At 33.6% G+C, this 16,252-nt stretch overlaps 1 protein-coding gene and 1 pseudogene across 3 annotated transcripts in view; both read left to right on the forward strand.

Moving 5' to 3' along the window:
- Positions 1 to 10,503, forward strand: part of LOC145245814 (uncharacterized) — a 135,382-nt gene extending 124,879 nt beyond the window's left edge. For all 3 annotated transcript variants that reach the window (XM_080107464.1, XM_080107466.1, XM_080107465.1), the window contains exons 7-9: positions 1,271 to 1,391; positions 3,055 to 3,170; positions 9,762 to 10,503. In XM_080107464.1, the coding sequence (XP_079963590.1) occupies positions 1,271 to 1,391; positions 3,055 to 3,170; positions 9,762 to 9,797 (273 nt within the window). In that variant the 3' untranslated portion in view covers positions 9,798 to 10,503. The remainder of the gene's footprint in view (positions 1 to 1,270; positions 1,392 to 3,054; positions 3,171 to 9,761) is intronic.
- On the forward strand, positions 8,477 to 8,614 carry LOC145246253 (U2 spliceosomal RNA; annotated as a pseudogene).
- Positions 10,504 to 16,252: the final 5,749 nt, after the last annotated feature.

Consider the following 16,252-nt stretch of genomic DNA (forward strand, 5'->3'; position numbering starts at 1 on the left):
GTTATATTGAATTTTTTAGTTTTTGATGATTATCATTAGTTTCTAGTTTCATAGCAATTTGGTCCAAATAATTTAATGACCAAGCAATAATTAGATTATATTGTTTCAGTATTGTTTGACAATTAAATTATTAATTTTATTGCTATAAAACTAGAATTAATTTGGGTAAAATAATTTTGTTTCAACGGTAGTCATCTTAAAGCTAAAAAATTCAATTTTTTATTTAAGACAAGTATAGTGCCTGGTGTTGCCAGTCATAAAATACGCTTAAATATGATATTTTAATTTATGCAGATTTTTTATTTGTTATTATAGATCCAATTCTCTATTGATTATTATATTGTACCCAATATATAATAGTGATTTCAGAAGTGGGGGAAAATAAAATATGACTTTGATGCCATCAGCTAGAATTGAATCCAAAACATATAGCGCTCTATAAAAGAATGGTCAACAGAAAATGTAATAATTTGACACAGCTCGTACTGATCTATGGCCTTACATCTCAGAGGAGATACAGTTTAACAAAATGGAGACAGTTTTATAAATTGTATTTTCAAATTTTTTTCTCATTTTTTTGGGGGGAGAGGGTTTTGTATAGCATATTTTTTGTTAATGTTTTCATATAAGAAAGTCAAATTTATATTATAATTGTTAAAAAACGATAACTGAATCAAATCATGCTTAACTCTTTAAAAATGGCTCTTCATCAGCAGTCATCTGTATAACATAAAAATAGAATCATAATAATTACTGTATGTAATGAGAATTGGTCTCACAAGAACCCAGAATTAAAGTCTGATAATCAAGTAATTCTCTTTTGACAGACAAAACAAATATTTTACAAATGCGCCATACATGAACCTATCAGGTGACAGATTCCTTATGTTAAGAATAAGTAGGTTTAAAACACTTTTTAAAGGACATGTCAAGCTGGCCTAATGGTTATTGTATTTGAATCACTATCTTTAGGTTTTGGTATCGATCTCAGCTCGAGTATTTTTTGTTTTACTTAAAAGAAGTGAACTGTTTAGAAAAAACATAATACTTGCATGTGCATGTCTCAGTTTCTGTATGAATTAAAATATAATATTTATGCATATTTTACGATCAGGCAACGCCAGGCGACCTGCTAGTAGAGTTATAAAAATAAAGAAGTTGATTTAAAAAAAAAAAAATAGAATTCATGTTTGATGAATGCTAAGGGGGATAACTCTCACTGAAAATTGAAGATGAAGCAGTTTTTATTTCCTGCTTTATTGTTTTATAGAATGTGATCCTGCAGATGCTGGCCGTGCACCCCGACCTCCTCAACGACCAGGCTCCACCTCCAGCAACACAAACAGCTATTGAAAATCTGCACTCCATCCACGTCACTCAAGAGGATGTCGGTAAGAACAAATGCGCTACATTACGTCTTATCACGAGTGTATAAATTCTTTATACACCCGTGTTTCTTTGTAAACCCAGGTTGTTGATCAAATGTACGTGGGTTGATTCTTTTGTCTGTGTCACTCTCATCGTCGCTGTAAAACTTGGGTTGCTTTTCGGCTGTTGAAAAAAACCACGTGGACGTCAATATTCAGTTTTTGCATGTGAGGCAAGTACTCTGCCACTCAAGCAACCACGCCACACGCAATATTAACATAGATCAAGCAAATCGCGGCAAATTTTATCTATGGAATTTCTTGTATGTGGTGTGATTGCTCAAGTGACAGAGTACTTACCTCACATGCAAGAGACTCAGGTTTTGAATCCAAAGTTTGGATGTGTCCAACTGATGAGGCCAAATGAGGGTGAAACTCAAATCTTGGACTTTCGTTTGTTGACTCTCATGACTCTTTTAAGCTGTAACATTGTTTACCTGTGGAAATATATCATCCTTCACAATCTGAAAATTATATATATAGTAGAAATGGTAATTAATAAAAACTGAAGAAAGTGCTCAATACTGTTGTAGAGCAAATATGTGTTTTATTTTTTATTACCGTATCTTTCTGTTAAGTTACAGAAATCTGAGGAAGCTACAGACAGCCCAAAAAATGGCCGGGTAGCTGAAATAATAATGTAACTTAACAGAAAGATACGATAATAAAGAATAAAACGTATATATATATATATATATATATATATATATATAATGTGTTGGGATGATTAATGAGAATCTGAATTGGGAATTGAAAAAATCAAAACTTTTTGGAGTATCGGTATCGAAAAAATGTGTGCCTATTTTCCAATGCTAAAATCGATGCTTTTGATTGGCTTTTTTATTCGATTTTCTATAAAGAAAATTCTTTCTACTGCTGCTAGTAATACTAAAATAATGAATATCTATTGATTTTAAACGATTAGTAAAGCTAAAAACGATAGATCATCCCTCACAAGTGTATCACGCGTGAATTTAATGAGGTCAAACATCACGCAACTTAACTTTGGCTGGTTGGGGAGGCCGAGGATTTGACTTCACTTTCAGTTTCACTTTTTTATACGGAAAAGCCAAAGAAACACGCAGAAAGTAAAAAAATATCGCGAAAATAGCATGTAAAATTTGCCTAAATTAAAGATACACACGACCCCCTTTCGTAAATCGGAGATATTATAATCTAGGCAGCATATAAAAAGTTCTAAGAAACAGTGACCCCCCCCCCCCAAAGCCTTTGGCAGACACACAAAATACACACACACACACGCACTAACTCACATTTTGCCTTTTATATATATATATATATAGATAGATAAGTATACATATTTCATCTATCTATTCTAAAATAAACTAATATTACTGAACATAGGAATATTTGTTGAATTATTGAATGTATATATAATTTTCTAATTTGTACTTTTCAAATACTTGCTAAATTATATATACACCTAACAATTCTTTTGTCATCGTTCTCAAAATCAGATGAATTTGTCAATATAGAAATTTATTTACAATTAACTTTTGCCAATCGACAAAGAGATTTTTAGCTGCATTGGTGAGTTTGATTAAGTCTTTATTTTCTTACCTTGTTTTGTTTAAAAAAAAAATTTTTTTGTTCCTTTGATTTTCAGAGCAAGATGCCAGCTGTCCGATATGCTTGTGTTCTTGGGAATTGAACGAGACAATGGCCCAGCTTCCTTGCCAGCACATGTTCCATCCTCTCTGCATTCGTGCTTGGCTAATCAAAGTAAGGCATTTTATTCTTTGCATTATTCTTAAAACTCCTTTGTTTCTCTACTCGCACTTCAATTATGTTTGAATTTCAAGTGAAAGTGATGTGATTGTTTTATAACTCGCAGTATTTGCCTCTTGACATCAAAGGACAGCATTCTGTGTTGCCAAAGGTTGTCATTAAAGATATCTCTGCAGTAGGCTGAAACAATTGTATGCTACAAATAAAAAAAACTGATTCTTAACATGGAGGAGGAGGGGCATGTTTTGTAACGCGTGTGCACATTAGTACTTAATTAGTTGGGAAAATACATGTCAATATTGAGTGAATGTTGAGTTGCAGTTAAAGTAAAAAAAAATACCAACTGATTTTAGTAAATTTTACGAGAATTTTGTTTTATCACATTTAATTTGATGCAATTTATATGATATTGAATATATATATATTAATAGCAATACACACGGATGATAAAACGCTTTGAATAATCACAGATTTCAAGGGGGTTCTGCTAAAATAGTCATATTTTAAAAACCAAAGCATTTTAAATCTTCAAAATACCATTTTGTTTGAAAATGAATACATTTTCAAATGAATCAATAAATAATAATGTACATTATATTTTTGAAGAGATTTAAGCAAATAAAGTGATAAAATATTAACATAATAAAAGTGTTTGTGATAACGTTTTCTAAAGAGCCCCCCCCCCTCTCGCGATTTGTAAATACTGGTACTGCATTTGTATTATGATTTTTGTCATGAAATTTGGAAACTAATCAAAAGAGATGTCACTTTTAATAGTTTGGAGTGTCTGAAATATTTTCACGCATCCACTATTATGTAAATCAATCTTTTTACTGTTTTTCTTTATTAAAAAGTATTATTGTATGTTGTTTTCTCTCGTGGTATCTAGCAATTTAAAATACCAATAGTCGGAAAAAAAATGTTTCTATTTGAATTTGGATGGAAAACTGTAGTCGTAGCAACAGCAGTGATAGCATGGCTGTAAACTTTGTTGACTTCTATTCCAGAACGAATTTTAAAAAGAATTGAAAATATGAATATAAAAAAAATGTTCTTACATATTTAGTTAGAGCTTTTTGTTATCAGAATATAATTAGTTTTATTAGAGCGATTCGGTTATCGGAATATAAATAGTAGCATTTCAAGCGTATGCTGTATTTTCGTGGACATCGGCAATATTACATACCTAATGTGCTTCAACAAGTCATATCTTTTTTTTTTGTGGTCAATTTTTAAAAGAATTACATTGATGGAAAGAGAATAGAATAAGCATTCCAATGATATTAATTTATTTTTCTTTTTTATGCGTTCAATGTTTTTATGGTCTAAGTTAAAAATGAAAAAAACTGTAAAAAATGAAGACAACAAAAAGGGAAACAGTTTTTTCAATGTTTACATTTCATACGTTATGTTTGGATACATATGCGCGGGGTTAAATTTGAGTGGATATGGCTTAAATTTTACAGGCTATATAAACAAAGAAGTCCATCTCTACTCGTGTTTAAAGCAAAGTTATGACCGAGCAAAGTTGACAAAGAATATTTCAAAATTGATAAGATAAATCGGCATATATCATCCATTTTCATATAGATAATAGTTTCAGAATTATTTTCATGCATAATATATAAATATTTGATGATTATTAATTGTGCAGAATTTTCTTTAAAATGTTATCTTTTATAGAAATCAAATCCGCTTACAGAAAAATGGTCGCTAAGCGTGTCATGCGCTGAGCTGACTAAAGTATTCTCTTAAAAATAGAAAACTGTCTTACTAGACTAGTCATTTTTTATTCTGAGTTTGCCAATTAAAAAAAATTATTTTCAAGTTTTTCAAATTTGATTTCCAAACAATACTATTTTCTTGTTTTTAACGCTTTTAGTACAGATGCACTAAAAGTGTTTAAAAAAAACGACAAAATGTACTAAGTATATGCGTTTAACTTCTTATTTGTACTTAAGGTAGAATTGTGTTTTTTTAGTGGTCAAAAACAAAACAAAAATATAACAAATAAAAGGTATTTGTGCACTTATGCTAGCATGCTGAAATAATGTTATTATTTAGAAACCCACTCTTAACATGGGAAGGAAGGGTGTTTTTTGTTAACTATTCTGTACTTTCATTTAACAATTAAATAAAAAAGATATTGTGAAACTTGAATTTATTTTTAACTCATTGTCAAGACCATTTTTTCGAATCTGTAAGACAAACCCGTTTTTTTTTTTTACCTGAGGATATCTAAATAATAATAATAATAATTAGATGGCTCTATAAAGAATTTCATTGTGATGCATTTTGTAAATTTTTACCTTTTTTCCACCTTAACATTTTTCTTTAAAATGACTACCTTTAAACGTTTTCGAGTATGCTGAAAACGAATATCGCATTTGAAGTTTTCACAAATAAGCAGCTTTCCAAATGTTAAGCAATGTCATTTCTTATGTTATTGCTGGTGACCATCTTGGTATGCGCGTTTGTGCATAGTTTCTCATGGTTGCATTTTCACGGTTGTGCCTACCAAGATGACCACCAGCGATAACATAAGAAATGACATTGCTTAATATTTGGAAAGCTGCTTATTTGTGGAAACTTTAAATGCGATATTCGTTTTCAGCATATCCTAACACCTACAGAAGTAATCATTTTAAATGTTAAGGTGGAAACAAGGTAAAAAATTACCATTTTATTTCTTTGTTTCCATAATTGAATTTTCAGTAAAACAACAGAATAGAAATGACAAAAATTACCATCAACTGGTAAATATATAGTTGTTGCTTATCAGGATTCCTGGTATCCTGGTATCCTGGTACTGTGAAAGTTACATTGAGGATTCATGTAGAGTATGATTTATGGTTGCATCTCAGAAAATAGGGGTATATTTTGGGCCAGATAGAAAAGATTTACAAAATAGAAAATTGGACCGGTTCCAAAATGCATAAGTTCTGGTCAACTATGGGAATTTCCATCTTTTACAGAAATCCAAAATCTATATGAAAAATTTTCTTTGATTTATTTCTGAGATTAATTCATATCTACTCAATTTTTTTTTTCTTTGAGGAGAGTAGTAAATAGCGGCCAGGAATGCTCTTTAGTCATTCAATGACTACACCCAAGATTAAGCTCTCCTTTGATGAGGGGGCAGGAAAATGCCTATTCTCAATAAAGTTATATTTAAATACTACTATAATACTTAGTTTTGTTCATAAATAAACACCCACTGTATTCTAAAGAAAAATGTCCACGAAAAAGCCTAAATTTTGGCATTTAAAATTCTCATAACTTTTGAACTACTGATGGTATTTGCATAATTCAAACGGTTTTAAGCATCTTTTGCATAACTCTTTTCATGAAAGATGATAACATAAAAATTATCTAAAAAAGAAAAAAAATCAACTTGTAATGCTATAAATAGTGCTATTTTGTTATCAGAATATATACTTAGAGCAATATCAACCACTCCAGCATTATGAACTTTGTCCAACTTGAATTTCTCACATATTTCTAGTCAAATTTAAAAAGTATTTATATTGATGAAAGGAAAAGAATATAAGCTCTCTATGTTACTTGCATGCACTTTTATCCATTGAATTAGTTTTTAGTCGCATGCAAGCGACTCTATAAGTCACTCTGTCGGTCGTTTGGTAACACTTTTGTGCTTGGCCTTTTTGGTTAAGATCAAAGGTCTGTTAATAAATGTTGTTCTTAGCTTTTAAAGATCAAAGTGCCCCCCCCCACTCCCACCAGACACACATAAATAAAATTTAAAGGGGTAACCATGATAAAAGAGGCTTGCCGAGAGAAAAATCATTTAAAATTTACAACAGAAACAAGATGGATCAACCAACCTCACCATCCCCCCCTTCTTTTTGAGTTGGCCTTGTGCCTAAGTTTTTTGTTCATTTTCCCAATTGTATTTTTTTCCTGTGAATAAAAAATTTAATATCTCAATGTGTAGTATCTGTTCCGGCAGATACTGCAAGCAAAGACCATATGTGGGGGCCAACCCCACATATTAGACCTTGGTCAATGTAGGGGGAACCCTTCATACCAATTGTCACTATCCAACTCCCCTACTCCCCGGGGAGTTGGTCCCCATTTCCCCTTCACTCCTCACATTAAAAATCGGCCTTGTGCCTAATTTGCTCGGTATAACTGGAAATGTTTTCTCAATCATTAAATCATTTCTCTCCGATAGGCTCATAAGAGTAGTGGTAGATGGACAAAAATCGGAGGCCTGCAATATAAATGCTGGAGTCCCTCAGGGGTCAATCCTGGGCCCAACTCTCTTCCTGATCTACATCAATGACCTCCCTAAACGCATACTTAAATCATTCGTTGACATCTATGCTGATGACACGACCATCTACGGCAACACATCAAAGGCTGTAAATGACAAAGTTCTCTCTGATTCTCTCTCCTCTGATCTCGAGCGCGTGGTTCAGTGGGGGAAGATGTGGCTGGTTACCTTTAATGCATCCAAAACCAAACTCCTATCCTTACATCATCAACGCTCTGATCCCCATCTGGCATCAATTGTGATGGATGGCTCTCGTCTGGGTGAGGCCCCGTGTTTTGACAAGCTTCTGGGTTTGACCTTTACTCCTGATCTGAAATGGAACACGTACATCAAGTCTGTTGCCAAGGTCGCTGGAAAGATGGTGGGATCCTTCTACCGCTCCAGAAGATATCTCACTACTGATGCAATTCTCTATCTATATAAAAGCCAAGTACGTCCAAGGATGGAATACTGTTGCCATATCTGGGCAGGAGCTGCTAAAAACAGCCTATCCTGCCTTGACAGAGTACAAAATAGACTTCGTGGCTTAGTGGGGGATGCCCTTTTCTCTACCCTGCAACCTCTCTCCCACAGAAGAGACGTTGCGAGCCTGTTCTTGTTTTATCGTTATTTCCACGGCAGATGCTCGTCTGAACTCCAATCTCTGGTCCCCCCTCGCCAATCTTTCACGAAAAACACCCGTCTAGCTGAATCCACTGTGAAAAATTTCCCCCACTCTATATCTGTGCCTAAATCAAAACGCGGATTCCATAACAAAGCTTCTTTCTTAGAACTGCACGCCTGTGGAACTCTGTTCCGTCTGGCTGCTTCCCTCCGGACTACAACTTGGTTGTCTTCAAGTCCAATGTTAACAAATTCCTAATGAACCGCCCCCTTAAGTAAACATTTCAGCAAATCTCCTCACTAACGTAATGTACTTGCAATAACCCTTATCCCTGAGTGGCTTCCGGGCCTTGATAAGTGGTGATCACTGTGTAAAAAAAAAATAAAATAAAAAATAAATATCCTTTTCTTGGCCTTTTGGCCAAGATCAAAGTGTAGTATCTGTTCTTACTACATGCTGTACTTATGTTTGTAATTTTGTGATATAAAGTGGAGGATCACTTTTCTGTATTAATTTAATGTAAAATGATCACCCACTTTACAACCAGTTAGTCTCCAAGCCATTCAAGTCATTCTCCAGATCATTTAAGTTGTTTTTGGAAGGATTACAGTTATTTTTTAAGCATTCAAGTCATTCTTGAGTTAATTAAAGTCATTCACTTTTTATTTATTTAAGTCATTTCAGCCCATTTTTTGGTCATTTTAGTTTATCTTTAAGAATTTCATGTCAATCCTACAATCACGCATTCATTCATTACACGAGAGCACGCGACTAATAGCTATCGGCCTTGTTAATGGCGAATTAAACAGTTTTTTTGCTTTGAACAACCAAAACTATTTTTTTTTTTTGTTTATGTGTACAAGCCATACCGCCCCTATTTTTTTTTATTTTTGTCCTTTTTACAATTTATTTTGGTGAAATTGAATGGACATTAATCTACCAAATTAATAAAAACAAAATGCAAAAAAAAAAAAATCAATATTTAAATATTTGTATGGGGTGTTCAGTTTCTAATGAAGTTAAGAAATGAAACATGTCATAAACTGGAAAGTTTAAGAACGAGATAATGTGTCACTTGGTAGAAAAAGAGACAAGGAATTTAATTGAAAATAAAAATCAAATTCATCCAAAATTTGTGAACGATTTATCAGCTTTAGCAAAAAGTTTATTTGACATTCAAATGATTGGACAAAAAATACTTGATACTTATCCAAGCATTGGTTAGAGTTTTAAATAAATTTTATTTTTGTCTGTTTGTCTTAATTCTTGTAAAGTTTCACACAATTTAAACTCATATAAAAATAATTGATATGAATATCTTTCCCCCATAAAACAAAGATGGCAATCCAAAGTACACACACAATTGAGAGTTCTTCTATATACTTAATTTTCAACATTATATGATTATGCTTCTTTCTAAGAAAATTTTTGTTTATTTTTTATGAGTATGTAAGGAAAAATTCAATGCCAACACAAACATATTGATTGTTGCATGTAAACGAAAGAGATCTATAAAAAAAATCTATCAAAGTTTTGATATATTGAAAGAATTGATTAAGATAATAAAACCTTGAAACTTGAAATATAGCAAAATTGTTTTCCATTTATATATATATATATATATATGTGTGTGTATGTGTGTGTATATCGTTTATTTATACTGGATTTTATTGTATATTTTCAGTCTGGAACCTGTCCTGTTTGTCGCCATGTCTTGTAGCAGCCATCAATTGCAGGACATCATCTTAAACATGGGAAGTACAAAGGAGAAAGTTAAAAAGCAAAAAACAAACAAACAAGAAAAAACGATGATTAAAAGAAAAAATTGTTCAAGCGGTCAACAGCTCACATCTTTTCCCCATTTCACTTTTTACAGTAAAAACAAAAAGATCTTCACACCTCTCACCATCACTTCCCCAAATAATGTACCAACGTTGAACCAACACTTTGGATATAGCTGACCGCTGACTCTTATCGCATACCAATATATCCCATATATTGACTAAAATATGGACACAGCTGACCATGTATTATTTGACTTAAAGCTGTTTGATAGAGGTGTAAAATAATCTCAGTGTACAAACACGCATATAACCGAATATTGGTCACTCTTAGAAACAAAAAAAAACCCAGATCATTCTTTATATATGTATATGTTGAATTTAAATGGCTGAGATGTTTTCTATTCATACTCTTGGCCATTGGCTAGTCAGGAGCTTTAAATATATGACTTTTCTTGAACATTGTTTTTTATTCACGCTCCCCCCTTTATGCTCCCCTAGAGTACCGGTACGAACAGAAGAGAAACCATTATTTATTTATTTGTTTACGATTTTCCACCAATGTTTATCGGTTGCAATGCAGAAATGTAAAGGCTCTCTTTTAGAATTCAACCATAATTAAAAAAAAAAAAAAAGAAAAAAAAACACTTCAGAAAACTCCTTATGATGTACATCCCCATCATGGAACGGAAATGTCATATTTAAAAAATCATGTAAATAGATTAAGTAGTTTTGTTTTTATAAAGAAAATCATTATTAAATGATTTGAAACGATTAATGTGAAATCGTAAGCATTACAAGGCGCATCTTGTAAATTTAAATTATTGTGGACTTATCTGCCCATGTTTTGTTTATGATTTTTGTTTTTTTCAAGATAGCGATGTGAGACAGTGCGGTTTTGCTTACTCATAAAATTTGATTTTTTTGGTTGAAAATAAAACTTGATCAATTTACATGATTTTTGGAATATGACATCTTCATTCCATAACAGGAATGTACATCATAAATATTTTTCTGTATTTTTGTTCTTTTAATTAAGTTGAATTTTAAATAAGCACCATTGTAAACATGCTTCTTCTCTTAGTTGTGTACAATCAAATCATTTAAAAAAAAAAACGCAAAAATCGTTGCAAAATGTCATTCATTTTAATTGTTTTTATTTCATACAATTTTTAGCAATTGTGCAGTGTAGTTGATAGGATAAACGGGTTAAAACACAAAAAGAAACAAATGTGCACTTATGCATTAATGACTTGAAAGTTTCATCTCTGTTGCAGATATTGACAGTGTGAGCAATTCTTATGTGTCAGAAGCAGAGATGCGGCATTGACTTCCTCCATACAGAAATAATTGTACCAATCAACATTCACCATGACCTGTTGAACGTTTACGAAGCTGATTCAATTGATGCCAGCACAGTTAGGAGATGGGTTAAATGATTTCAGAGTGTTGACAAGGCACGTTTTGGATTTTTACGATCACGGCATAAAAAAAGCTGGCAAAACTGCCTTGAGAATGATGGTGACTATGTAGAAAAATATATTCTGGAGCACAAAAAGTTGCTTGTTTTAATGGTACTATTCCCATCTTTGTAGCTCTTCAGCTTTTTTAAGTTAAAAAATAGGAAGCCTTACATTTGGAACGACCATCATGTATTCATTATATAGTCAAACTCTCATGGTCTTAGCTGAATGGATATTCTAATTTTTCAAATCCAAACGTTTCTACTCTATGACTGCAGAACAATAAATTGGTTTTGATTATGACAAAGATCAACAAATGAGTTAAGCAAGATGTTTTTTTTTTTCTCGATTAGCATTTCATCTCTATGCAATGAAACAAGGATTGAATATCACAGTAAAATACAACCTTCAAGTTAAATGCAACCTTCAAGTTAAATGCAACCTTCAAGTTAAATACAACCTTCAAGTTAAATGCAACCTTCAAGTTAAATGCAACCTTCAAGTTAAATGCAACCTTCAAGTTAAATGCAACCTTCAAGTTAAATGCAACCTTCAAGTTAAATACAACCTTCAAGTTAAATATAAAAGTAAGAAAAATGAAAAAAAAAAATATAGTTTTACATTTACATAAGTTTTTGCACATAAATTATGTAAATATGAAACTAAAAAGTTTGCAAATTCATTTTGACGAATCATAAATTAAAGTTATTGGATTCTCCCTATTGTGCTAGTTTACTCACACCTGAGAGTATCCTGTATCTCTACAAAGCCACGTTTCATTCATGCATTTTTTTTCACAGGCATCACCACATTATCAAGGCCAAGAGGCCACTCAAGGATAAGGGTTAAAGAGTGTACAGTAGAAATTGGACAATATAGTAATCATTAGTAATGAAAATTCAGTAAATTTGATAACTTATATGGAACGGCTCATCAAGAACTTATTTACGTTAGATTTGAACACAACCATATTGTAGTCAGCCGGAAAGCAGGAAAATGGAAGACAATTCCACAGGCGTGCAGTTCTAAGAAAGAAGCTTCGTTCATGGAATCTACGTTTAGGTTTAGGCACAGATAAAGAGTGGGGGGAATTATTGATAGTGTTTTCAGCTAGACGGTGTTTCTTGTGAAAGTTTGGCGAGGGGGGACCATAGACTGAAGCTCAGTCGAACACTTTCCATGAAAATCGCAATACATCAGAGACAAACTCGCAACATCTCTTCTGTGAGATAGAGGTTGCAGGGAAGAGAAAAGGACATCTTCTACGAGGCTACAAAGTCTATTTTAAACTCTATCAAGGCAGGACAAGTCCTTTCTAGCAGCTCCTGCCCAAATGTGGCAACAGTATTCCATCCTTGGACATACCTGGCTCTTATTGATCATCATTCAATTCCGGGAAACGCCGTGTCTCCTCACCGACCGCTAGTTCTAAATTAGCACTTTCATGATTTTATTAATCTTTTTCATTTGCCAATAATGTAATAATGTAAATTAATTGTTCTTAGCACTTTTCAACGATTTACTATCACCGAAATACACCACCTGTAGCGAGGAGCGAAACTACAAACCAATTCCAACAGGAGAATCCAGGATCAGAAGCAAATAAACTTTGCTGTCATAAAAACAAAAAGTCTTCGTTGAATTGTCTCCCTTGAATCATATCCTTTGAATTATCCCCCTTGCACTGTTTCAACATTTGTTAGAAAAAAAAAAAAGAAGAAAAGTAGTGCTGCCGGGCTGCCCGCTGCCGCGCCGTAAAGCTATACGAAATTTGAAAACTTTATCTCATATAGGGGAGAAAAAAAAAAAAAAAAAAAAAAAAAAAAAATTTTAAATAATTCTTGTTTAGTAAATATTTATGAATGATTATAGCTTTTTTCAAGATCAGCACGGCCGGGTTTACAAAGGCTTTTGCTGTCCTGTAAAGTTGGACGGTGAAGACGTTAAATATCTCCTCCCTAGTTTGTTTTTTTTCAATAGTAAAATGAAACGAGGTGGTGGTGAAATTATGGCTTTTGGCTTGTAAACTTAATTGTGTGTGTATATGAAGACATATATAGAAAAATGGAATTATATATATATATAAATTCCATTTTTAACCCAAATAAGGCACAGTGCCAATTTGATGCAGTTACAGAAATACTATGTAGGGAGTTGAGCAGCAAGATGTCTGTTCACATTACACTTGAATTTCTGCATATCAGTACAGATGGAAAAGCAGGAACCCAGAAGAGAGTTTCAAAGTCTAGCAGTTCTGGGGAAGAAACTATTAGAGTAGAAGGCCTTCTTATCTCTAGGGATCTCTACTGTGTAGGGATGGGACTTAGCTGTTTGTCGGGGGTATTTACCTCGAGGGGGTGCAAGTGTTTGTAGTTCGTCGGAGCATTCACCATTAAAATACTTGTAGAACAGGCAGAGGGATGCTACATTTCGTCGGTAGGACAGAGGCTTAAGCTTAGACCACAGTTCAGGCCCTATCAGGTTGGTGACCCTCTTTTGAACTCTGCCAAGAAGCGAGAGACTAGTAGCAGATGCACCAGCTCAACTGTGCCAACAATACTCCATACATGGGCGAATGGTGGCCTTGTAGGGTACAGGATACTTTCAGGCTAATTTTCTAGCACGGTATAGAGAGCCCATCTTCCTCGCACCAGCCTTGGTAATGCTCTCAATGTATCTGTTCCACCTCATGTTCCCTGCGAACCTTAAACCGAAGAGTTTAAAAGAAGTATTTTCAGGTAATCTATCGTTAGCCATAGCTATTGTTGGTTGAGAAGGTTTCTTGTAATTATTATAAGAAACAAGCTTAGTCTTGGCAGCATTGAATGTGACCATTCATTTTTGTCCTCATTCCATTGCAGACTAGAGGTCTTCCTCTAGGGTTTCCACCATTGCCTTGGATATGTGTTCGTTTGTTTCCCCCTTGCGCCTGTTAGAGAGTATGTTGTCATCAGCAAATATACCCATCTCAGAGATAATTTTATCAGGGAGGTCATTTTATTATATTATTTATATATTCATTGTATTAGGAATAATGAAGGTTCAAAGATAGACCCCTGAGGTACATCCGCATTTATATCAGCTTGTTTAGATGTACGACCGCCGAGGACAACTTGGATTCTCTTATTTAAGAAGGATCTAATTATGTTAAGTATTCGTTCAGTGATACCCTATGATCTGATTTTCCTGAGAAGACCATCGTGCCATACCATATCAGAAGCCTTAGATATATATATATCTAGGGCTACCGCTCTTCCCTCCCCTGCTTTGTCTAGTGTATGATATATACGTTCAGAGATTACAGTTAGGATATCTGCTGTAGAATGGGCTTGTCTAAATCCATATTGTTGGTCGGTTAGAAGTTTAGCAGCTGTAAGTTGATGGACTAGAGCTTGGTTGATTATGGACTCAAATATTTTGGCTAAAAGTGGGAGGAGGCTAATGGAGTGATAATTTAATGGGTCAGTTTTTTAACCAGAATTTTTGTAAACTGGTATCACAGAAGCAATTTTCCAGCAGTCAGGAAAGTGAGATTCGATGAGGCATTTGTTGTCAAGTTTGGAGAGGAATGGGGAAACCTCAGCAGAGCATTTTTTAATAGTACAGCCGGGATGAGATTGGGTCCACATGCTTTCGAGGTGTCTAGTTTTTTTTAATGATATCATGCATCTGAGAAGGGGTGATTTTTAGAACATCTAGTGTGGCATCTGTCCGCAAAGGAAAATCAGGGAGGGAGTGATTTGCTGAGTCCAATATGGAGTTTGAGTCAAACCGACTGGCAAGCATGTTAGTCTTCAAACAACCTCATGATTGTTGGATAGTTGGAGAATTGTTGATTGCACAATATTTACTACACTGTTGTAGATTTTCCAAAAATCGCGTGTTACTAATTTTTGTGTTTAAAAATGTAGTTAATATATAAACATTATTGTTTGCTTTTCTAAAGCTTTCAAATTGACCTTAGGAAATAATGTTTTCGAAGATGCACCCTCGTTTCTACTATTCAAACATAACAGCAAAAAGAATTTCCTATATAACATGACATCTTTTCAGATATTTCTAAAGAGTGGAACCATTTATGCAGTTGATTTTATTTACAGTTTGAGTTTCTTTTTTACTTTCTTTCCATATCAGTATTCACCGTTAAGCTGACGACTTAGGTTTTCGGGTATGCTGAAAACGAATATCATGTTTAAATTTAGCGCAGACAAGTAGTATTATAAATATTAAGACCTTTATTAACCAATTTAATCCATCATGTTTTTTTTACCAGGGACCATGTTTTTTCTCCAACTGAAAAGTACTAATGTGCATACGTGTTACAAAACACACCCTTCTCCCCATGTTAAGAATGGCGAACGCCCCTGACATTTATTAAGTAATACATTGGGGTAAAAATGTCTTTATATCCAGAAAACTATTTGGCGGCGTTAAATTTTAATGTGATATTCGTTTTTAGCATACCCGAAGAACTATAAAAGTCGCCATTTTAAAGGTGAGTGTTAAAGTGGAAATAAACTACAACGTTACCATATTTGGTATTGTTTTGTTGTTTTAATGAAATTTGAAAATTGAAATATTGAATTTAAAGTGAAAGCAATGGTACCTACTGAACTTTCATGTCACAGTAACGAACATATCCAAAAATTACGAAAAACGATAAGGTAGAAAATTATTTTTTTTTTTACATGGAGGTCACCACTTATCAAGGCCCGGAAGCCACTCAGGGATAAGGGTTATTGCGTGTACAGTAATCAATGAGATAGTATTGTAGTAATCATTACTATCAGAGATTTGATAGTGTCTTACTTAAGGGGGCGGTTTGTCAGGAATTTGTTTATGTTGGATTTGAAGACATCCAGGTTGTAGTCAGGTGGGAAACAGGCAAACGGAAGAGAGTTCCACAGTCGTGCACTTCTGAGAAAGAAGCT

This window comes from Euprymna scolopes, chromosome 23 (genome assembly GCF_053919585.1).
Source record: "Euprymna scolopes isolate OS-2025 chromosome 23, ASM5391958v1, whole genome shotgun sequence".
Lineage (NCBI taxonomy): Eukaryota > Metazoa > Mollusca > Cephalopoda > Sepiida > Sepiolidae > Euprymna > Euprymna scolopes.